Raw genomic sequence first — 23,989 nt, 5'->3', positions numbered from 1 at the left:
GATCATCAGCTGATTGTGACCAGGTGCGCGATCCCCACACCTGGTCACGATTGCCTCGCCGCTTGCTCGCCGTCCCCGCCTCCTCGCCGCCATCCCGGAGCAGGCCTCGGCGCAGCATTCTTAATGAAACATCAAAGTTTTGGTGTCGCTTGCTTACAGGCACTTGCTGGCTTCATTTATTGAACAGGCATCAACCTGCAGTCCACATGTGCCTCTTATGTGTCACTGCCATCTACTGGTCACACTTATCATTACAGCATGTACCAATTAAAATTGATTCAAGGTTGGTAAGTACAACCAGAATTCATCCGTACATAAGGCACACCAAGTCATAACTGTAGTATAGTCGCTGTCGATTTTTGCGAAAATTTTAAGATTTTAAAGGGGCACTGCATCGTTCACAATCATTCTGAGAAACGAAAAGACGAAAATTGTATTTTAATTTTTTTGCATTCTAGCACGTACAACTTGGCTCATTGTAGGTGGTTAGCAATGCAGCTAATGGAAGCAATCAATTCTACCTCTAAATCACTTTAAAATGCATTCAAAAACTGTCACCAATACTGCATTTACGTTCCGTAACCTGTATGATAACTAGGGATGTCCGATAATGGCTTTGTGCCGATATCCGATATTCCGATATTAATAATAATACCTGGGATTTATATAGCGCTTTTCTAAGTACCCAAAGTCGCTTTACATGTTAAAAACCCATCATTCATTCACACCTGGTGGTGGTAAGCTACTTTCGTAGCCACAGCTGCCCTGGGGTAGACTGACGGAAGCGTGGCTGCCAATTTGCGCCTACGGCCCCTCCGACCACCACCTGTCATTCATTCAACATTCATTCACCGTGGCACCGGGGGCAAGGGTGAAGTGTCCTGCCCAAGGACACAACGGCAGGGTAAGAGGCGGGGAGCGAACCTGCAACCCTCAGGTTTCTAACACGGGCGCTCTACCCACTACGCCATGCCGCCCCAACTCTTTAATTACCGATACCGATATCAACCGATACCGATATATACAGTCGTGTAATTAACACATTATTATGCCTAATTTGGACAACCAGGTATGGTGAAGATAAGGTCCTTTTTGAAAAATAATAATAAAATAAAATAAGATAAATAAATTAAAAACATTTTGTTGAATAAAAAAGAAAGTAAAACAATATAAAAACAGTTACATAGAAACTAGTAATTAATGAAAATGAGTAAAATTAACTGTTAAAGGTTAGTACTATTAGTGGACCAGCAGCACGCACAATCATGTGTGCTTACGGACTGTATCCCTTGCAGACTGTATTGATATATATTGATATATAATGTAGGAACCAGAATATTAATAACAGAAAGAAACAACCCTTTTGTGTGAATGAGGGTAAATGGGGGAAGTAAGTTTTTTGGGTTGGTGCACTAATTGTAAGTGTATTGTGTTTTTTATGTTGATTTAATAAAATAAAAATAAAATTAAAACAAATAAACCGATACCGATAATAAAAAAAACGATACCGATAATTTCCGATATTACATTTTAAAGCATTTATCGGACATCTCTAATAATAACCAAGCTGTAGCGACATTGTTGTTGTAAGAGCGAACATTGAGGAATTATTTTTCTAGCGTACTAACACATCGGTGTGCTACTGTATTAGCCGTAAAAGCTAATTTACGGCAAGAGATAAGCTGGCTTTTACGTCAGCACGAAATGCGTTTGAGTTAGTAATGCACAACACAATGTGATAAGACACCAATCTGTACTGACTGAAAAACATGAACAATCATAATACAGTATCTGTATTATCTATTAGCCCACATTTCATGTTTTGTTTGTACACAGCTAGCTCGACAGCATATGTACTGTAGTTGTAATAACATGCATGCGTGTATTATGATTAGGGATGTCCGATAATGTCTTTTTGCCGATATCCGATATTCCGATATTGTCCAACTCTTTAATTACCAATACCGATATCAACCGATACCGATATCAACCGATATATGCAGTCGTGGAATTAACACATTATTATGCCTAATTTGGACAACCAGGTATGGTGAAGATAAGGTACTTTTTAAAAAAATTAGTAAAATAAGATAAATAAATTAAAAACATAAACTTGAATAAAAAAGAAAGTACAACAATATAAAAACAGTTACATAGAAACTAGTAATGAATGAAAATTAGTAAAATTAACTGTTAAAGGTTAGTACTATTAGTGGACCAGCAGCACGCACAATCATGTGTGCTTACGGACTGTATCCCTTACAGACTGTATTGATATATATTGATATATAATGTAGGAACCAGAATATTAATAACAGAAAGAAACAATCATTTTGTGTGAATGAATGTAAATGGGGGAGGGAGTTTTTTTGGGTTGGTGCACTAATTGTAAGTGTATCTTGTGTTTTTTATGTTGATTTAATTAAAAAAATAAAAAAAAAATATTTTTTTTAAATTAAAAAAAACGACACCGATAATAAAAAAAACGATACAGATAATTTCCGATATTACATTTTAACACATATATCAGCCGATAATATCGGCAGGCCGATATTATCGGACATCTCTAATTATGATCGATATTAAAGTGTGACTCACTCGATGGACAGTTGTCTATTTGGTCCAGCTGGCCGGGGACGGTTTTTACGGATTATTTGGGTCAGCACTCCATTTATGTCGAAATAGCCTGTCTCCAAATTCCACATTGGCAGCTTTGTGTCACTCTCTCGGCTTCCGTCTGCGCCAATGTTTCACCCTCTTCTTCTTGCTCGCTTCTGGAAGCAGCAGTTTATCCTCCGTTCATACAACTTCAAAAAGATAAGGCTGTGAATCCCCATTTTTCCAAAAATAGCTATATTTGTTGTCTATTACCAAGTCTGCATGTTTAGAACACACTCGTGTTTGAATCCGGAAGTAGGAACACAAGCTGTTGCCGGGAGTCAGATGTGCGCTGCCATGGAAAAGAATATCAATGCACGGAAGAAGTCAGTTCTGGCAATGATTAAAATGATCAAAATACTTTAAATGTTGTATTGTATTACATATTGTATGGGGGTTAGGCGGAATTTGAGCAGGCTTCATCAGTTCACAGACAACAGACTTAGATAGAACACCACTCGTCTGAGAGCCTGTGCCAGAGTCAAAGTACACTATGTATTCTCTACAAGCCATCCTATCTAAGTCTGTGAGCAAGAAATGATGAAGACTGCTCATATGGATGAGAGGCGAAATGTGTTCTAAAACAATCTGAACTGTCCAGTTGCAACCAATTCTTTGCCACGAAAAAATAATAGTGCTAACTAAGGGGGGAAACCTTTTGGGGGTCATGTTGATACTAAATCCGTTTAGTAAAAGTATTACATGTACTGTATGTACAGTATGTATTTGATACTTAAGTCATAGCATTGCTCAAAAATGACAATGAAAAAGCAAAATACTTCTTGTTTTAGGTACCGGGTAATCCTTTTCCTGATGTCTCATATGATGGCCTAAACCAGTGTTTTTCAAACTTTTTTGAGCCAAGGCACATTTTTTTCATTGACAAAATCCTTAGGCACACCACCAGCAGAAAACATTAAAAAAAATTAACTCAGCAGCCGATATTGACGGTAAAAAGTCGTTCTTGCAATTGTTGGATATAAATTCAAACCATAACCAAGCATGCATCACTATAGCTTTTGTCTCAAAGTAGGTGTACTGTCATGACCTGTCACATCACACCGTGACTTATTTTGAGTTTTTTGGTGTTTTCCTGTGTGTAGTGTTAGTTCTTGTTTTACGCTCCTATTTTGCTGTTGATTGTCATGTACGGATGTACTTTATGGATGCCGTCTGCTGCTCCACACGCTGTAAGTCTTTGCTGTCGTTCAGCATTCTGTTTTTGTTTACTTTGCAGCCAGTTCCGTTTTAGTTTAATTTTGCATCGCCTTCCCTAAGCTTCAATGCCTTTTCTTAGCGGCACTCGCCTTTTGTTTATTTTTGGAATAAGCATTAGATACCTTTTTACCTGCACACTGCCTCCCCGCTGTCGTCTGCATATTGTGATCACGACAAACTATGTTCCCGACATCCACAAAGCAATTAGCTACCTGCTGCCACCTACTAATATGGAAGAGTATACGGTTAGTCTGCCGCGCTCTTGACAGCACAGACACTCCAACAACGGCACATTATTTGCGGATTATAATTACTGGTTTGCAAAAAATATTTTTATCCCAAATAGGTCAAATTACATAATCTCCCACGGCACACCAGACTGTATCTCAAGGTACACTAGTGTGCCACAGCACAGTGGTTGAAAAACACTGGCCTAAACTGTGTGTTTGTCGGACTTATAAATTATATGTTCAAGGTTTCATTGTCATTTCCAGTGGTGCATTGCATCTTACTGAGACTAATAGTTTGCTCTTCAAGTAGACAAATAAAGTGATTAAAATATTAAACCATACTTCAAACTGCAGTCAGAATAATAAAGAGCATTGTCTCAATGTTATTATTTGTCAATGCAGAATTGTCAATACAGTCCTTGCAGTGGATATAATTAAGATATACAGGTTGTTTTTTTATGGCTAAAGACTAGAATTCCAATGCTGTTATGACACAAACCAATGTGTGGTGCAGACATGTCACTGGATGTCTGTATGAGAGTTTTTTTCCACAACCTTCATTCACCTTTGCCCTTGTTATGTTATAGATGAGGCCAAACGCATGAAGGCCTGCTGTGAATTGCTATGCCTCATAGCATTCATTTGGCCTATCCGTCTATTCTTAAAATAGTAACAACCTTTATCCCCCGAAAATGAGGACAAGAATTGCTCATTTCAAATTCACCGTCATGTGTCTCTCCTAAAAGCATTATGTTTTATTGTCAACTCCATCACTCAACACAAGGACAGGATAGCACTTCATTGTAATTGCACTTAATATGTACAACAAAATTACATTTTTAGCACAGACCCGTTCAAGAGCAGACATACATTGTAGGTGCACAGAGTAGACAACAGGAACGCTGATGGGTCGCCACTTTTTTTATTTTAGGATAACTCCTCATAAAAAGTAAATCCAAGTGTTTGATGCCCTATTCACTGTGAGATATTGGTGGGTATCCTGATTGCCATCCATCCATCCATCTTCTTCCGCTTATCCGAGGTCGGGGCGCGGGGGAAGCAGCCTAAGCAGGGAAGCCCAGATTTCCCTCTCCCCAGCCACTTCGTCCAGCTCCTCCCGGGGGATCCCGAGGCGTTCCCAGGCCAGCCGGGAGAGATAGTCTTCCCAACGTGTCCTGGGTCTTCCCCGTGGCCTCCTACCGGTCGGACGTGCCCGAAACACCTCCCTAGGGAAGCGTTCGGGTGGCATCCTGACCAGATGCCCGAACCACCTCATCTGGCTCCTCTCGATGTGGAGGAGCAGCGGCTTTACTTTGAGCTCCCCCGGATGGCAGAGCTTCTCACCCTATCTCTAAGGGAGAGCCCCGCCAGCCGGCGGAGGAAACTCATTTCGGCCGCTTGTACCCGTGATCTTGTCCTTTCGGTCATGACCCATAGCTCATGACCATAGGTGAGGATGGGAACGCAGATTGACCGGTAAATTGAGAGCTTTGCCTTCCGGCTCAGCTCCTTCTTCACCACAACGAAACGATACAGCGTCCGCATTACTGAAGACACCGCACCGATCCGCCTGTCGATCTCACGATCCACTCTTCCCTCACTCGTGAACAAGACTTCGAGGTACTTGAATTCCTCTACTTGGGGCAAGATCTCCTCCCCAACCCGGAGATGGCACTCAACCCTTTTCCGGGCGAGAACCATGGACTCGGACTTGGAGGTGCTGATTCCCATCCCAGTCGCTTCACACTCGGCTGCGAACCGATCCAGTGAGAGCTGAAGATCTTGGCCAGATGAAGCCATCAGGACCACATCATCTGCAAATAGCAGATACCTAATCCTGCAGCCACCAAACCAGATACCCTCAACCCTGACTGCGCCCAGAAATTCTGTCCATAAAGGTTATGAACAGAATCTGTGACAAAGGGCAGCCTTGGCGGAGTCCAACCCTCACTGGAAACGGGTCCGACTTACTGCCGGCAATGCGGACCAAGCTCTGACACTGATTATACAGGGAGCGAACCGCCACAATAAGACAGTCTGTTACCCCATACTCTCTGAGCACTCCCCACAGGACTTCCCGGGGTACGCGGTCGAATGCCTTCTCCAAGTCCACAAGGCACACGTAGACTGGTTGGGCAAACTCCCATGCACCCTCAAGGACCCTGCCGAGAGTATAAAATCCGACACAACATCTTCCTCCAAATGGACAGCCAACAGTCGAAACAAGATGGTAGCTCGGTGCAGTGCAGTTCCGGCTCTACAACCGCCCTCCTTTCGCCTCAGTTCCACGACCAGGACGAAAACCACACTGAATCCTGAATCCGAGGTTCGACTATCCGGCGTAGCCTCCTCTCCAGTACACCTGAATAGACCTTACCGGGAAGGCTGATTGTACATGGTTAAATCTCTCATTAGCTAAACCGAGGCTAATTACCGGAAAAAATAAATGAGTGAAGGAGATGTAATGATCAAGCCTGTGTCAATCACAAAGACTTTTGACATGGTCCCTTCTCTACTCTGTTGCTGCATCATTATGCAAAAATGCATTCTGCCTTTTTTCAGTCAAAGCTTCATCTGGTTGATCTTTGTCAATTGAAATTCTGCTGACACCCCGCTGGTTTCCAGCATGTACCTTCCAACTACAGAGCTATACTGCTTTCATCAAAAGGGATAGAAGCATACATGTTAAGTAGTAATCTTCTGTTGGCAGATTTGACTTTCCTAACATTGATTGAAGTGGTAGCTTTGTCTGATCTTGGTAATTAGAGTTTCTCTATTGTGTATTAAATTAGGAAAAAAACTTGAAAAAGTCAGATCAGTGTTGTTGTTTTTTTTTATGGGCTTCATTGGCAATTACCCAGGGCGGCATTTTCTACAGAGCACCACAAGCATAAGAAGGACAAAAATATGTATTTTCTTTTGTTCATCAGGTCAGATATGTGTATCAGATTAGCACCTTCTGCAGGCATAGTGCAGAAGGTGCACTAAAATATGTTGTCGACTAAAATATAAAGTATAACGCATCTTTGAAGATGCCTTGAAACAACTTTTATTAAGGTTATTGCAGAGTATCTCAAAAATGTAATTCACAACAAGACCTGCACTCCATGAATAAATCAATAAGTACATTTCACACTAACTGTACTGTGTTATTATATTAGCTGAAATTAAGCATTTTTTTTCTTCTTCAAATGTTAAATAATATATGACTTACTACTCGAGCGTCTTTAACAGTAACAGTAAGTCAATACAGTGTGAGTAATTTAGAATTATTATCTTTGGCCTACTTACTGTTGCAAAGATGTCCGGATGGTTAGTCTGCAGACAGTGCGACCAAATGTCTTCTCTTTCGTCCAGGTGTAAAAGACATATTGTATTGAGGTGTGTATAACAATACAGTAGGGATGCTGAATATTACGTTGATTGAGACCAAAATTATCACGTTATCATTGTTATTGTGGTATTGTTTAATGTGCTCAAAAACTACACACTGTACACACACAAAAATATTTTGGCCAAGTTATATATTTTTTAACATAACTTAAATAAATAGACGCATTGATTGATTGATTGAGACTGCTAGAAAAGCCACTACATTGCATGTCTTGTGTTTCTTATGATTCACTGATAGTGTTTTAGTATTTTATATGTTTTAATAGCTAAGATTGTATTGTTTAATATATTGATTTGTACAGTAGCACTTTTAAGATTTATTTAGATGAAAAGTGCGCAACACAGAAAATCTATTATTCTTCATTATCTCTGGCAGGGGCGTTGTGTCCTACTCTATTCAGCGGTCCTCAAACTTACCATAATAACACCTGATCTCTTTTCCTCTGAGGAAAGATCGATCATCATAATTTCATTCTAAAAGAGCACAGCTTGTTGGTTCAATGTGCATAATGAATGGTTTTGTTTTCTGAAACAGAAATGTGTTTAGATTGGTTAAATATGTTGCTTCTTAATGGAGAAAGACTTTAATGTTTTCAGGTTAGCATTTAAGCGAGCAAGCTTGCACCAGTCAGTCCGTGGGTTTATCAAAGTGCAGTTATCAATCTTGGTTTTTCAATCATTTTAATTTAAAACGGTAGTACTAACCATCAAGAGTTTTGCTGCGGTCATCATTAATACCGTTTATTGTTACATCCCTACAATACAGTCTTGTTTTCCCAGTAAGAAGTCCAAACACCTTACCTGTCCTTACACAAACAGTCGTTCTGATCGGACCGCTTTGTGATTTCCCAAGACCCTCATGATTTCCCCCGACCCTCTACCACATGCTAATAACTTGTCCTACAAAATTTAATAAGATTGGATTTTGTCTCTATTAACGTTTTTGTCTCGTTTTTATTCGTTGACGAAATTTGTCAATTAATTTCGTAATTTGTTCCGTCAACGTACATTTGTTGTGATTCGTTATCGTCTTATTTTAGTCATGTAAAACTAAGACAAAAGACAAACAATTTTTGACAACAAAATTAACACTGTTGTGCAGAAAAAATTATAAGATTAAATTAATATTAATATATTTTCCCATTCAACTGTTATAAATGTATTTTCTATATGATTCCAGTCATTTTTGTATTGTTCTTGAGTTAAAATAGCTGAATTTGCATATGGAGATAATTGTTTTAATGACATTTAGACTTTGTTTTCTTATCAGCAATCCAGCAGTATATATACATCCATGGCTCCTCAGCGCAACAGCACACAACACCGGAAATGTGTATCGTGAACACCCGTGCGACCGGAACTCTCTAACTATAACAAAAGTTCCGTGGGTGAATCATGTAAACCCAAATAGGATCTAAACAAAATGTATTGAACACTCGCCTGAGCCGCAGGTACTCGGTGTTCCTCTTGTCTAAACGCCACACAGAATTGCACGACAGGGAGACGACACATGCGCCGAAACAAGCTAGCTAGTTAGCATCATCGAGCTAGCTTACTTGTTGTCACCTGCGTTCGCTCTTGGAGCCACAACGTTGACAGCTTTCTACTTTGTTGCTAATCATACCTATCAACTAGTTATAGTTCTAGAGCATTTATTGATAGCCAGTGAGAAATTATATTTTTGACGTGGCGGATGTAAACAGAGGTCACAACACCGGACGTATATTACCTGAGGTGGCATGGCTGCAGGATAGAGTTGCTCAATGGGAAACTTTTTCTGAGTTTTCTGCGTGCATGTTGTAGAATTTGACATTACATTTTCAATTTTAATAATGTTCATAAATTATCTCCTAAAAAAACAAAAACACCTGTGGAACATTACATAGGACAGTGGTGCCCAACCTTTTTGTAACTGCGGACCGGTCAACGCTTGAAAATTTGTCCCACGGACCGGGGTGGGGGGGTTGCTATGGTAACGGTTACATGCCTTCAAAATAAGATGCAGATACAACATTAAAAACAAATATAAAGAACATGAGAATTTTAACTCACCGTAACGCTGTAGATTTGTCAACCTGTAGTTCGTACCACAGTGATTTATCAATCCTCTCTAACAATTGTGTCTCAATGTCTTCGGCTATTTCCTCAATGCGCCGAGTCACGGTGCTAGCCGACAGAGGCACCTGTGATATCTTTTTAACAACAGCCTCTCCTAGAAGTTGACGACAAATGTCTTTAGCGGCAGGAAGGATCAATTTCTTCACCAATAGTGAATGGCTTTTTAGCCTTAGCAATACGATTAGCCACTAAGTACGATGCTCTCAGTGCATTCTCATTTACTGATGTGGTGTCTCTCAGTAATTTCTTGTTTTTCATGTTTATGTTTTTTTCAGTCAAAATACTCCGGGGGCTTGTCTTTTAATCCAGGGTGCTTGGTTTCTAAGTGGCGAAGCAGTTTTGAAGGCTTCATTGTCTCATTAGAGAGCTGGTCGCCACATATTATGCAGAGCGGGCTCGGTGCGTGGGAATCACCTTTTGCGATAAATCCATATTTCAAGTAGGACTCCTGGTATTGTCTGTTAAAAACGTTCTTTTTGTTGGAAGTCGTAGGCTGTTCTTCTCTCTCTTCCCGGTGCCTTTTCCCCTTCACAAAGAAACTTTCCAAAGACGTCCGTTTTTTACTCATTTTCCTAGCTGGGTTAAATTTTGCTGCTCAAGTGACCAAGATATAACCGAGAGAATCCGGTCATTTTTCAAAATAAATTACTAAAAAAAAAAAAAATAGTTCGGGCTCAGATAATAAATAAAACGGAAATAACTAATTATTTCTTGTGCGGCCCGGTACCAATCGATCCACGGCCCGGTGGTTGGGGACCACTGACATAGGACATGTAAGTGTCAAAAAGACAGCCAAAAGAGGTTGCTAAATGACAATAAATCTAAAGATAAAATAAAGTGTTTGAAATGCATCCAATTGCAGAATATGTAGTCTTGATTCTCAACATCTTTAGGGCCTTGCGTGACAGCACTTAGTGCCGATAGAAATGTTCCTCTTTCTTTTGTAAGTTTTCCTTGTTTTTTTTCAAAGGGTGCTCACATGTCTGCTTGTTCTATTAAAAAATGTTTTATTGATTATTCTTTTCTTTTTCTTGTTATGCTCTTAATAAGCCACCTGTGTTAACATTGTTTAGAGCACAATAATTCAACATTATACAATTTAGTCTCACCAGCCATGAACCTCACCATACAGATGGAATACCGGGTACCCCATACTGCTGGGCATCTCAATCAATCAATCAATCAAAGTGCATTTATATAGCACTTAATCACAAGTGTCTCAAAGGGCTGCAGAAGCCACAATGACATCCTCGGCTCAGATCCCACATCAGGGCAAGAAAAAACTCAAGCCAAAGGGATACAATGAGAAACCTTGGAGGGAACCAGCAGGTGATCATCTTGAGTGGAGACAGGTCAGCAGCGCACAGATGGTCACAACAGGTCCCGACTTTGAACAGCTAGCGCGTTATCTATGGTCACCTAATAACCTCTCCACACAGGAGAGGGAGGCAGAGCAGAAAAAGAGACTGCAGATCAACTGGTCTAAAAGGGGGGTCTATTGAAAGGCTAGCGTATATAAATTAGTTTTAAGATGGGACTTAAATGCTTCTACTGAGGTAGCATCTCTAACTGTCACCGGGAGGGCATTCCATAGTACTGGAGCCCGAATAGAAAACGCTCTAAACGCAGACTTTTTTTGGGCTCTGGGAATCACTAATAAGCCGGAGTTCTTTGAACGCAGTTTTCTTGCCGGGACATATGGTACAATACAATCAGCAAGATAGGATGGAGCTAGATTGTTTAGTATGTTATACATAAGTAGTAAAACCTAACGTTGCATCTTAAATGCACAGGAAGCCAGTGCAGGTGATCCAGTATAGGCGTAATATGATCAAACTTTCTTGTTGTTGTCAAAAGTCTAGCAGCCGCATTTTGTACCAACTGTAATCTTTTAATGCTAAACATAGAAAGGCCCGAAAATAATACATTACAGTAATCGAGACGAGACGTAACGAACGCATGAATAATGATCTCAGCGTCGCTAGTGGACAAAATGGAACAAATTTTAGCGATATTACGGAGATGAAAGAAGGCCGTGAACACCCGTGCGACCGGAACTCTCTAACTATAACAAAAGTGATAATCCTGTGTGTGACTGAAGCATTAAGGAGTGGGACTACACAGGGCTAGCTGCAGTGTGCTCAAACAACTACCAGGTAGCATCTGTGAGCAGAGACTACTTTATCATCTCTTTGTCTTTTGGACTTATCAGGTGGGTAGTGTGTTATTCACACATTCACTGAAAGTGAAGGATGAGGAAAACATACAACTTTACCCTCTGTATACCATGTAATGGAATGAATGTGATTAAACGGTAGGTTGTGAGTTCAAACCCCGGCCGAGTCATACCAAAGACTATAAAAATGGGACCCATTACCTCCCTGCTTGGCACTCAGCTTCAAGGGTTGGAATCGGGGGTTAAATCACCAAAAATGATTCCCCGGCGCGGCACTGCTGCTGCCCACTGCTCCCCTCACCTCCCAGGGGGTGAACAAGGGGATGGGTCAAATGCAGAGGACAAATTTCACCACACCTAGTGTGTGTGTGACAATCATTAGTACTTTAACTTTAACTTTAAAATAACCTGAAGTTACTTGTTTTTGTTCCTGCTGCCTTAGGAACAGCAGTTTCTTAATTGAACAGAAGACGTTTGTGTCACGCCTGAAGTTTACCATCCAAATGATGTTACAAGCAAGATCGTTGTTACATTTGCGTTTTAGGTTTTAAGCTGGTCATAAGTTCCTTCTGAGCTAAAGGTGATTTTGTGCTGCATGCTGGTAGGCACAAAGAAATGACTGATGAAAAGAAATGACTGATGTGGTAATTTTAGATAGACATTGCATTACAAACTGTGCAATCACATTTAGACTCTGGCAGTAACCCTCTTGCCAGTTTTGATGTGAACTAAATGAAGGGGAATGAAATTCGCTCTGACAGAAATAAATAAAAACTGCCTTCCTTCTCATATTAAATACTGTAATACTACTGTATGAATAACCTGTATAGAACTGGTTTAGTGTACATATGTGTGGGGTCAAACAGCTGAGACCATGTTGCAGCTTCCAATGACTTAAATGGATAATGTGCATGTAGCAATTACTAACCATACTGTAAGAAGATACAGATGCTTTTACATTTTTACATGCTCAATGGTTAGAGCGTCCGCCCTGAGATCGGTAGGTCGTGAGTTCAAACCCCGGACCAGTCATACCAAAGACTATAAAAATGGGACCCATTACCTCCCTGCTTGGCACTCAGCATCAAGGGTTGGAATTGGGGGTTAAATCACCAAAATGATTCCCGGGCACGGCCACCGCTGCTGCTCACTGCTCCCCTCACCTCCCAGGGGGTGAGGGTGATGGGTCAAATGCAGAGGATAATCTCACCACACCTAGTGTGTGTGTGACAATCATTGGCACTTTACCTTTTTTTTTTTACTTTTTATTATTAGTAAACCTTCACGCACATACTGAAAACTAAGTGCTTATTTACATTGAAATTGCATCACTGTGCAAAATGCGCTATGAAATGTGTTGTTTCAATGCTTAATTTGGAAATAGGCAACTCCCTAATCTTGAAAATACAGTAAACCCCTGCCAGAGCATTTTTCAAGTTTCATTCCGTTGTTCCGAGTTCATATGGAGAATTACAATCCTTTAAGTGGGTCATATTGGGATTTTTTTCATATATTTATATATATATTGTGGTCTACATAACATTTAATGGTGTTTTCCTGGTCAAAATTATGCATGGATTGAAATTTACAGACCATCTTCAAGCCACTGTCTGACTGTCTCTTCGGGATGCGCCGTTTTGTGGACAGTCTTATTTACGTGCCTCCACTTCGACCGCGTCTCTTCCCCGTCAGCCATGTTGTAGTTTTTAGCGCTTGCATATCAAGTCTACTGACTAAGTTCAAACTCTACGCTTTTTTTGTATTACAAATGGCAATAGCGGAGGATGCATGTGGATGTACGAGCCAGTCTGCCCCACAACAAGAGGATATAGGAAAAGAAGGAGCTTGTTGACTACAATAGCAAACAAGCGCAAAGCTCTTAGAGTAAAACTTTACCATACATGGTAATATCCGCCAACGTCACACTTTGGAAAAATGTAACAAATGGGGAAAATTTCAAATTGGAGAAAGTATGATTGAAAGCAAGATAAGCGAAAGTTGGTTTAGCTTGATAGGTCTTCTTTAAAGGCCTACTGAAATGCGATTTTCTTATTTAAACGGGGATAGCAGGTCCATTCTATGTGTCATACTTGATCATTTCGCGATATTGACATATTTTTGCTGAAAGGATTTAGTAGAGAACATCGACGATAAAGTTCACAACTTTTGGTGGCTGATAAAAAAGCCTTGCCTGTACCGGAAGTAGCAGACGATATGCGCGTGACGTCACCGGTTGTGGAGCTCCTCACATCTGCACATTGTTTACAATCATGGCCACCAGCAGAGAGAGCCATTCGGACCGAGAAAGGGAAAATTTCCCCATTAATTTGAGCGAGGATGAAAGATCCGTGGATGAGGAAAGCGAGAGTGAAGGACTAGAGGGCAGTGGAAGCGATTCAGATAGGGAAGATGCTGTGAGAGGCGGGTGGGACCTGATATTCAGCTGGGAATGACTAAAACAGTAAATAAACACAATACATATATATACTCTATTAGCCACAACACAACCAGGCTTATATTTAATATGCCACAAATTAATCCCGCTTAACAAACACCTCCCCACACCCGTCTATATAACCCGCCAATACAACTCAAACACCTGCACAACACACTCAATCCCACAGCCCAAAGTACCGTTCACCTCCCCAAAGATCATACAGCACATATATTTCCCCAAAGTCCCCAAAGCACATAGCGGCACGCACGTATAGGCAAGCGATCCAATGTTTGGAAGCCGCAGCTGCGTACTCACGGTACCGCGTCTGCGTATCCAACTCAAAGTCCTCCTGGTATGAGTCTCTGTTGTCCCAGTTCTCCACAGGCCAATGGTAAAGCTTGACTGTCATCTTTGGGGAATGTAAACAATGAAACACCGGCTACATGTTTGTGTTGCTGCAGCCGGCCGAAATACACCGCTTCCCACCTACAGCTTTCTTTTTTGCTGTCTCCATTGTTCATTGAACAAATTGCAAAGGATTCATCAACAAAGATGTCGAGAATACTGTGGAATTTTGCGATGAAAACAGACGACTTAATAGCTGGCCACAATGCTGTCCCAAAATGTCCTCTACAATCCGTGACGTCACGCGCAGGCGTCATCATACCGAGACGTTTTCAGCAGGATATTTCGCTCAAAATTAAAAATTGCACTTTAGTAAGCTAACCCGGCCGTATTGGCATGTGTTGCAATGTTAAGATTTCATCATTGATATATAAACTATCAGACTGCGTGGTCGGTAGTAGTGGGTTTCAGTAGGCCTTTAAATAACGTTTTCTTTGTAAAACCTAGCATTTGAGTTTGACTTTATTTAAAACATACATATAAAGTTACAGAGGATCAAATCTCATGTTCACATTTACACAATTTAACATGTATGGAAAGGAGTAGGAAGAAGTGGAGCCTTTTGAATCCTACCCTTTTTACATATCACATCAGTCACCAATAAAAGTGTTCACTTCCTGTGTTCAATGTATACGTCAGGCCTTCAGGCGAGACCCCAGAACGAGGCAAAAAAATGCACCCCCACCTCCACAGGCAAACCTCCGTAGTTTTTCACGCTTCAATTAATACATTATTTAAACTGTTTGTCCAAAAGCTAAGCAGTTTTATGTACTGCATTTGGCTCCCTTTCTGTACAGAATGTAACGATGGCGCATGGATGCATCGAAGGCAAGCAATGTGCAAGCAGAAGGTAATTTAATTAGATACCAGGCAGTAGAAAAAGATACAGGTCGAGCTGAAAGTCAAGAATCAACAGCATGACTAATGAACCAGGCGTCACTGGTAGATACACCCTCCTGATTGTAAATCATGGACCGGTGGCCCTCCTCATTGCGAACCAGGAATAGGTGAGGAGAATGGCACTCAGAAGCAGTGGGAAAGTCACTGCAAAACAGACAGTGAAGCAGAATGAAAGTAAGAGTGCTAAACCGGAAGAAAGACCACACAGAGGAAAACAACCCCAAAACTGTTATGCAGATCATAACACCAAAAATGAACCAAACCGAGAGCTTAAAACCAAGGGATGTTTGTACCTTTATTTTGGAATACCATTACACTCTTACTTTACTGTTGCTGTTGCCATATCAAAATAAATACTGTTGAACAGTTCAATAAAACAAGGCTTGAGATGGCATTGCACTTTTGGTTGTCTACTCATAAATAAAATATTATATTATTACATTATTTCACTCAGACTAAAGAACTCCTTTGTCCCACACGCCATCAGACTGTACAACTCCTCTCTGGGGGGGTACTAGGATAACAGGGGATGCGAAACAATAACAATACTGAAATAAACTGCAACAAAAAACAGTGCAATAACAGTGCAATACTTTTTCATAACATGGTCACTACTGCCTAGTTTCTCTTGTTATATTCTTATTTTTACTGTTATATTGTTATTCTTATTGTTGCTTTTTATTATTTTCCTTATTGTAATATTTTCTATTTTATTCCCATTTATACCCCCATTATTTACTTGTTTTCTTTTTAAATTCAATCTCAATTCTGTACACTGCTGCTGGAATTTTAATTTTCCTGAGGGAACTCTCCTGAAAGAATCAATAAAGTACTATCTATCTATCTACACTACCGTTCAAAAGTTTGGGGTCACATTGATATATCCTTAGTTTTTAAGGAAAAGCACTGTACTTTTCAATGAAGATAACTTTAAACTAGTCTTAACTTTAAAGAAATACACTCTATACATTGCTAATGTGGTAAATGACTATTCTAGCTGCAAATGTCTGGTTTTTGGTGCAATATCTACATAGGTATATAGAGGCCCATTTCCAGCAACTATCACTCCAGTGTTGTAATGGTACAATGTGTTTGCTCATTGGCTCAGAAGGCTAATTGATGATTAGAAAACCCTTGTGCAATCATGTTCACACATCTGAAAACAGTTTAGCTCGTTACAAAAGCTACAAAACTGACCTTCCTTTGAGCAGATTGAGTTTCTGGAGCATCACATTTGTGGGGTCAATTAAACGCTCAAAATGGCCAGAAAAAGAGAACTTTCACCTGAAACTCGACAGTCTATTTTTGTTCTTAGAAATGAAGGCTATTCCACAAAATTGTTTGGGTGACCCCAAACTTTTGAACGGTAGTGTATTTCAGAGTGTTTAGATAAATAGTATGTTTTTTTCTTACTATCAGCATTAGGGTGTCTGCACAGGTGGTTTCCAGACCAATTAAATCGTATGATGCTGTTTGTCTGCATTTCTACCAGAACAATACAAAAGGGCAATCGCAAAGGATGGGGATAAATGAAACATCAAACAAACCTACGGGGAAAACTTTCAAAGGCAAAGCTGAAATCCACCCAAAACCCTCAAAGCTCTAAACAAAAGTGTAGAGTCGTATATAAGTTTTAAAATACGACTTTATACTTCATTAAAATTTCAGTAAAGCAAAGTGTAAAAAGCTAAATTTTAGCAATGCCCAGTGTTTTACAGCGCCTTCTCCGCATCAACTGTTTAGTACCCCACCGGTGCCCCACTTCCCTATGCATTCAATTTCCATCTCTATTGTCTGAATATGGCTCGTAAAAGAAGCCTGTAAGTGGATAAAAATAAAAATAAAATCAATCAAACAAACTCCTTTGACAATGGCTCTTATAATATTTGCCCCGTATACATTGTGTTTGATTTATGCAGCCGTTCACTCAGACAAATATCACAAGGGGAAAATTTTGTTAGAAAGAAAAGAGTTTGCACTTTTCCATGATGACATTGTGGAAATGAGGCGAGACAGACCGCACATTCACCTCCTCTGGTGGTTCCAGAGGGATGCATTTGATCGGCTGCTCAGGCCACTAAAATATCACAGCAGTCTGCTGCCAAAAAGCTCGAGAACCTCACGCCATTCACTTGATTGCCACCCCCAAAACACATGGCAACACTACCTGAGCACTTTCATTTCCTCTCCATGCGCCCTCATCACTCGTGCCTATCTCTTTTGCAGTTTTCTGCTTCTTTTTCCAGTGTAGCAAACTCCTCTCTGTATGTCTCCCCAACACAGTGACACCTTTGGACTGTTTTATTGCACGCTCTATCTGCACAAGCTCTTCTTCACAGCGGCTCACCTTGTTAAGTCCTCGTAGTCACCCAGCACTTGTTCTTTCAGTGACAGTACCTCCTCCCTGTTTGCCTGCCGCCCACTCATTATATCTAGCCCACCTCCTCTTAAAGTCACTCCTTCCCCCTGATATACTGTATATGCTCTCTCCTGTGTCTCTCCAGGCCACTTTCTCAATGGCAGCTACTGCTCTTTTGAAGAGGGCGAGTGCAGTTGGCAGTCGATAACGGGCCACAGTGTCTCTTGGAGAAGACTGCAGTCTCCAGCCAAGACTACAAGACAGAGCTGCCCATCCTCAGGTGACTCCTGCACATCTCCCTAGAGGTCATCTGCTGAAGTCCACTTGGGCTTGTATGAGTGTGTTGTAGTGTAAAGCTGTGTACAATGGAGTTTGGCTATGGCTACACTTACACTAAATTGCCAAAAGTATTTGGCCACCTGCACTGGAAGGAGCATTATATGAAATGAAGAGAATATAAATACTTTTAGGTATTTAGGGAAAGTAAATTAAAATGTACTTTTATCTTTAATTATGGTTATGTTAGGCCAGCAGAGAAGGCCTTGCTGGCCCTGACGGCACACCACTGCTTGAATCTCAGTAAAACTAAAATAATGCAATTTGGTAACAGCGGAAGAGAAATTAAAATACAAATAGAATAGACGGACATTTAATGTGTGAAAAAAACAAAACATATTGGGTGTAATAATAGATGAGAAAGTGAACTGAAAATCTCATAAACAATATCCAACATAAAGTGGCAAGAAATACATCAATAATGAATAAAGCAAATTATGTTCTCGACCAAAAACCGCTCCATATTCTCTACTGCTCACCAGTGTTACCATATCTGAGCTTTTGTGCAGACATATGAGGAAAAAACTCAACTCAACTCAACACTTATTCACTTATGTTATTTTTTTGGTCGTTCTGTGGAATTTTTTTTTAAGTTTATTGCGCCGACGAGTGCCTGCTGGGCGCAAAATATGGCTGCAAAATTATACTTTCACGGAAAAAACGCATGTTTTTTGTACGTTTTTGAGCTGCACTATGATTAAAACTGTATATACACATGTTATTATAACTAATGTCAAAACGACAGCAATTGCATGCACTCTGGTACATCCGCACACGTCCTTGGTAGAAGTCACGGCGCCTGATGTTTAGTTGGCCATACTCTGGCCTATGCAAAATCCAGCCTGCTTGTCTCGAAGATAGAGGTCTACCGCGTCCTTCATCCTGTCCAGTATGATCCTGTAAAAAACCTTTCCTGGATGGATAGTAGTGTGCTCCCCCTGTAGTTTGCACAGTTACTCAGATCCCCTTTCTTCGATTATTATTCTTTAAAAAGATAGCCCTCCTTTTATTCGAATGGAATGTTTTCCTCTTCCTAGATCTTCTTAAAGAGAGGGTGGATCATCTCTTCCATGGTCTTTTTACTTGACTCTGACATGCTGTAAATCTAGCTGCTAAAAGGTGATTACTTCAGATACTTACAAAAGCAATACAATCCTTCATTAAATTGAACGAAAAAAAAGGCCGCATTTGTTACTCTTTCCACCTCAAAAAAGGCTAACCATTTTGATAAACAATTAAACACGGTAAAGATAGATTGGACAGTTTAGTGAGGTCCTCAGGTCTGGCTCTGCGGCGACAAGACATCAAACTTGACTAAGTAGAGGAAGAAATAGTCGTAACAAAGTTTCTGTATGTTAGGATTATCACATTTACCAGTAAAAAGCTACACCTCCGGATCGAGGCGGTCGGCCAGGGGCACGCAGTGGCATGAAGATCTTCATGTCTGACTGCCCACGAGCCTGGCCCCCCATGTGGAAACGTCTGACCAACACTTTTAGTGAAAAACGATTGCGTGCAGACAAAATAGTTTTTCGACAGAGAGATGTGCGAGGCCTAAAAACACTGATAGCCATTTTAGACACATGACATCACACCCGCAACCAGATAAATGCAATTGATCCATCCTCCTCAACACATCTACTGTATGTGGGGGCCTCAGCAGGTACCCCCTTCCGGAGTGGGGTTGATGTCTAATCATTCAACTGCCAGGTTGATACAAGCCAACGATACAATATTGCACAGTTTTTTACATCACCCATAGTATCAGGTTGGCATGCTTGGAACCCTGTCTGACAAAATACTGGAAATGGTACTTGGTCTTAGCTGGTTTTGCCGATGGAACATTGTTTAGAGCAAGTATGGGTTTATTGAGCCGGGTAGCTACCATGCAGTGAAAAAGCAAACGGCCCCACATTGAAATAGAATTAAAAAAGAGAATAGCATGGCAAATGCTACCATGCAGTGAAAAAGCAAACGGCACCAAATTGAAATAAAATTAAATAAGAGAATAGCATGGCAAATGCAGCAAACTGCAGTATGCCTATGTACAAAAGTACAAAATACAACAACATTTGAGATAGCAATACAAAGCACATAGGAAATGCACTCTCCAAATTACTGTCAGGCTTTGACAGCCATATTGCCAGCGAGGTTGGTTAGATATTCCTGTAGAAAACGAGACAGGGGTTAAAAGGAGGCAGAGAGCTACATACAGTAGCAGAGGTGAGCCTACTTAGCAATGATGTAAATCCCCTTGTATGAAAATGAAAATACAAGTAATCTGATGTCAAGCCTTAGCCTAGTAGGGGTTTTCAATGTGTGGTACAGTGAGCCTCTCTTCAAATTTAAATTATAGAATACAACAGAAATGTTTTACGACCTTTTGCGGTGCATATTTTGTCAGATTTTCTGGTTATCCCAGACTCCTTCTTTGATTGGTACCCCAGAAAAGTTATGTACATAACGGTGTTTTCAAAATGAAAAAGGTGCGTATAGAGCTTCACCCAACTACTGCTTATGCTGTGTTTAGATACCTCACTAAAGAGGACATAAAGGGAAAAGGTTGTAAGATGAAGACATTAATAGCTTGTATTGAGCATTCATGTCCAATAGTGTGAGATAACCAAGAACTCTGATATTGTCAGAAGTTCTTTTTTTATAGTCCCACTGAAAGTAAGTTATCCAGCGTTCGGCACGATTCTCACTCCCTCGACTTAAATGCATCCGTTGATGAGCACTTGGTTTTGCTGAGGAGTGTTTTTGTTATCAACTTACTCTATTTACTCTGGGGAACTCGAGAACATAACAATTACAAGTTTAAGTTTTTCAATCAGTGTAGTACCGGGATACATATTATTTATTTAAATCTATGTTTTTGTTTTGACATTCAGTAATTTGTAAGTATGTTAAGTGTCAAAGCTTGCACAATGGTTAGGGTTATAGTGTTGTCAAAATTGTTTTTTGGGTTTATTAATGATGTTTATTTCTTTTTGACAAGGTGCAACACTCAGTGTGGAAGGGAAAGGCCAAGGTCGTTCAGCATCACTAAGGAGTCCTCTCTTTCCGCCGCCATTAAGAAACTCCCCATGCACGGTGAGCATTAAGTGTTTTTCCTAAGGAATTCTCTGTTGAGAACTGAGACAATATATGTGCATGTGTTTAATTTAATGCTGTTATCTGTGGGACAACAACACATCCACCAACCCTAATCCCCAATTCAAAGGCAATGCCCGGCTGGTGAAGAATTGTATAAAGCTGATGTCTAAGCAATTATGGAGCAGAGGTATTCTATACAGTAAATTTCGCATACAGCGTGTGGATTAAGGTCCTTTTTACATTCCAAGTCGAACGATTCACTATTGAATCTGGGCTGATCGCATGTGTTGAAAGTTGTCAGTGGAGCATAGGAAGCAATTGGGAAGCAGGTAAGATTGGATTTCCAGATCTCCAAGGCTTTTTTCCCTAAAACCCGCCTTCGAAAAAGAAGAGGCTACAACACAAATAAAGGTACACACGGAAGCCTTATTTTTAACACAAGTATTCGTAGTCGTATGGCAGAAACGACTTCTGTTGGATTGGTTTGAGAAGCGGTTAGGGCTCAGCAAATATTGAAAAAATATCAATTGATCCAACAAAAGAAAAATAAAATAACTTTATAACATTAATACATTGTGATGTACGTGTGTGTGTCTCTCTCATTTTTAAACAAGGTGCAAGAGGGTTCACTGTACATCGCTCTCAGCACCTGAGCAATAAATAAATAAATAAAACCCTCTTGTCGGCCATCAGCAATTGTGGGCCGAGTCCAGACTGCTAGCTTACACACACACAGAAGGCATGGATAGAGCCTCTCGAGTCTCTCCTCGCTAGTGAAAAGCACTGCAAAGTAACAAAAATTAAAAGGGAAAAGGGATGATTGCCATGCCAAATATCCCAGCGTGGGAATATTTCAGCTTCAAACCAAATGAGCAAGATGAGCACATCAACATGGACGAAATAGCCAAAATTGTTGGAAAATGAAGGCAACAAAAAAAAAAAAAGTTTTCCAACTTGAGGAAAAATTGAACTTCATCCATCCATGCATCCATTTTCTACCGCTTCTCCCTCTCGGAGGCAAGGGGGGGTGCTGGAGCCTATCCCAGCTGCACTCGAGCGGAAGGCAGGGTATACCCTGGACAAATCTCCACCTAGTCACAGGGCCAACACAGATAGACAGACAACATTCACACTCACATTCACTCACTAGGGCCAATTTAGTGTTGCCAATGAACCTATCCCCAGGTGCATGTCTTTGACGGTGGGAGGAAGCCGGGGTACCCGTAGGGAACCCACGCAGTAATGGGGAGAACATGCAAACTCCACACAGAAAGGCCCCGAGCCCGGGGATCGAACCCAGGGCCTTCTTATTGTGAGGCACACGCACTAACTACCCACCGTGCTGCCTAAAATGTACTTCAATATGTTCAATAGTTATTGAAGTGCAATTTTTGCAAACAAAGATTTGAGAGTCTGTTTTATTTTTGTTATTTTACTTATTTAGGATAGTTATAAGTGGTTGACCTTCCAATTGCAGTAATAAAAAATAAGTTTATAGGATTACTTGCATTATTATTATTATACGAAGGTCCTGGGTTCGATCGATCCTGGGCTCGGGATCTTTCTGTGTGGAGTTTGCATGTTCTCCCCGTGACTGCGTGGGTTCCCTCCGGGTACTCCGGCTTCCTCCCACCTCCAAAGACATGCACCTGGGGATAGGTTGATTGGCAACACTAAATTGGCCCTAGTGTGTGAATGTGAGTGTGAATGTTGTCTATCTGTGTTGGCCCTGTGATGAAGTGGCGACTTGTCCAGCCTACTGCCCGAATGCAGCTGAGATAGGCTCCAGCACCCCCCACGACCCCGAAAGGGACAAGCGGTAGAAAATGGATGGATATATTATGATTACAATAGTGCGTGCCATCATTAACAAGGTCTTGATGAGAAGAGGTGACACCAACCGAATGGGCCAAAATGGTAGTACCACCAGTATACAAGAAGGGAGACCCAATCGACCCCAAAAACTACAGAGCGATAACTTTGCGCTCTATCCCTGGCAAAGTCTTCTGCAAAAACCTGCTCAGTGGCCTTGTGGTTAGAGTGTCCGCCCTGAGATCGATAGGTTGTGAGTTCAAACCCCGGCCGACTCATACCAAAGACTATAAAAATGGGACCCATTACCTCCCTGCTTGGCACTCAGCATCAAGGGTTGGAATTGGAGGTTAAATCGCCAAAATGACTCCCGAGCGCGGCCACCGCTGCTGCTCACTGCTCCCCTCACCTCCCAGGGGGTGGAACAAGGGGTTGGGTCAAATTCAGAGGGTAATTTCACCACACCTATGTGTGTGTGTGACTATCAGTGGTACTTTACCTTTAACATTAAAATCATAGTGGAAAGAATGAAGAACTGAGAATGAAAGAATAGAGAAAATAATGATTAAGAGATCATTCGGATTCATAGTGGCTGTCAGACAAATGCTGGAGAAAGCAAGAGAAAAAGGAATAGAACTCCACTTCAACTTTCTTGTCTTTGAAGCAGCATTCAATACAATATGGAGGAAAGCACTGTGGAGAATGTTGGAAGCATGAAGGTATAGAGAGAAAAAATGTGCAAATTATCAAGGACTGCTTTGACAAAACACAGTTCTCCATCACAATAGACTTCACTGAGTGGTTCCCTGTGGGGGTGGGAGTAATGCAGGTTTGTTCCATGTCCCCTTCAC

General features: G+C 40.9%; 1 protein-coding gene across 1 annotated transcript in view; it reads left to right on the top strand.

Moving 5' to 3' along the window:
- alk (ALK receptor tyrosine kinase) overlaps positions 1-23,989 on the top strand; it is a 289,826-nt gene that overhangs the window by 67,119 nt on the left and 198,718 nt on the right. Inside the window, exons 3-4 of the mRNA XM_062041724.1 lie at positions 18,040-18,174; positions 21,229-21,323. Of these exons, the coding sequence (XP_061897708.1) occupies positions 18,040-18,174; positions 21,229-21,323 (230 nt within the window). The remainder of the gene's footprint in view (positions 1-18,039; positions 18,175-21,228; positions 21,324-23,989) is intronic.

The sequence above is a fragment of the Entelurus aequoreus genome, linkage group LG03, assembly GCF_033978785.1.
Source record: "Entelurus aequoreus isolate RoL-2023_Sb linkage group LG03, RoL_Eaeq_v1.1, whole genome shotgun sequence".
Taxonomy (NCBI): domain Eukaryota; kingdom Metazoa; phylum Chordata; class Actinopteri; order Syngnathiformes; family Syngnathidae; genus Entelurus; species Entelurus aequoreus.
This window is presented reverse-complemented; position numbering and strand designations above follow the sequence as displayed.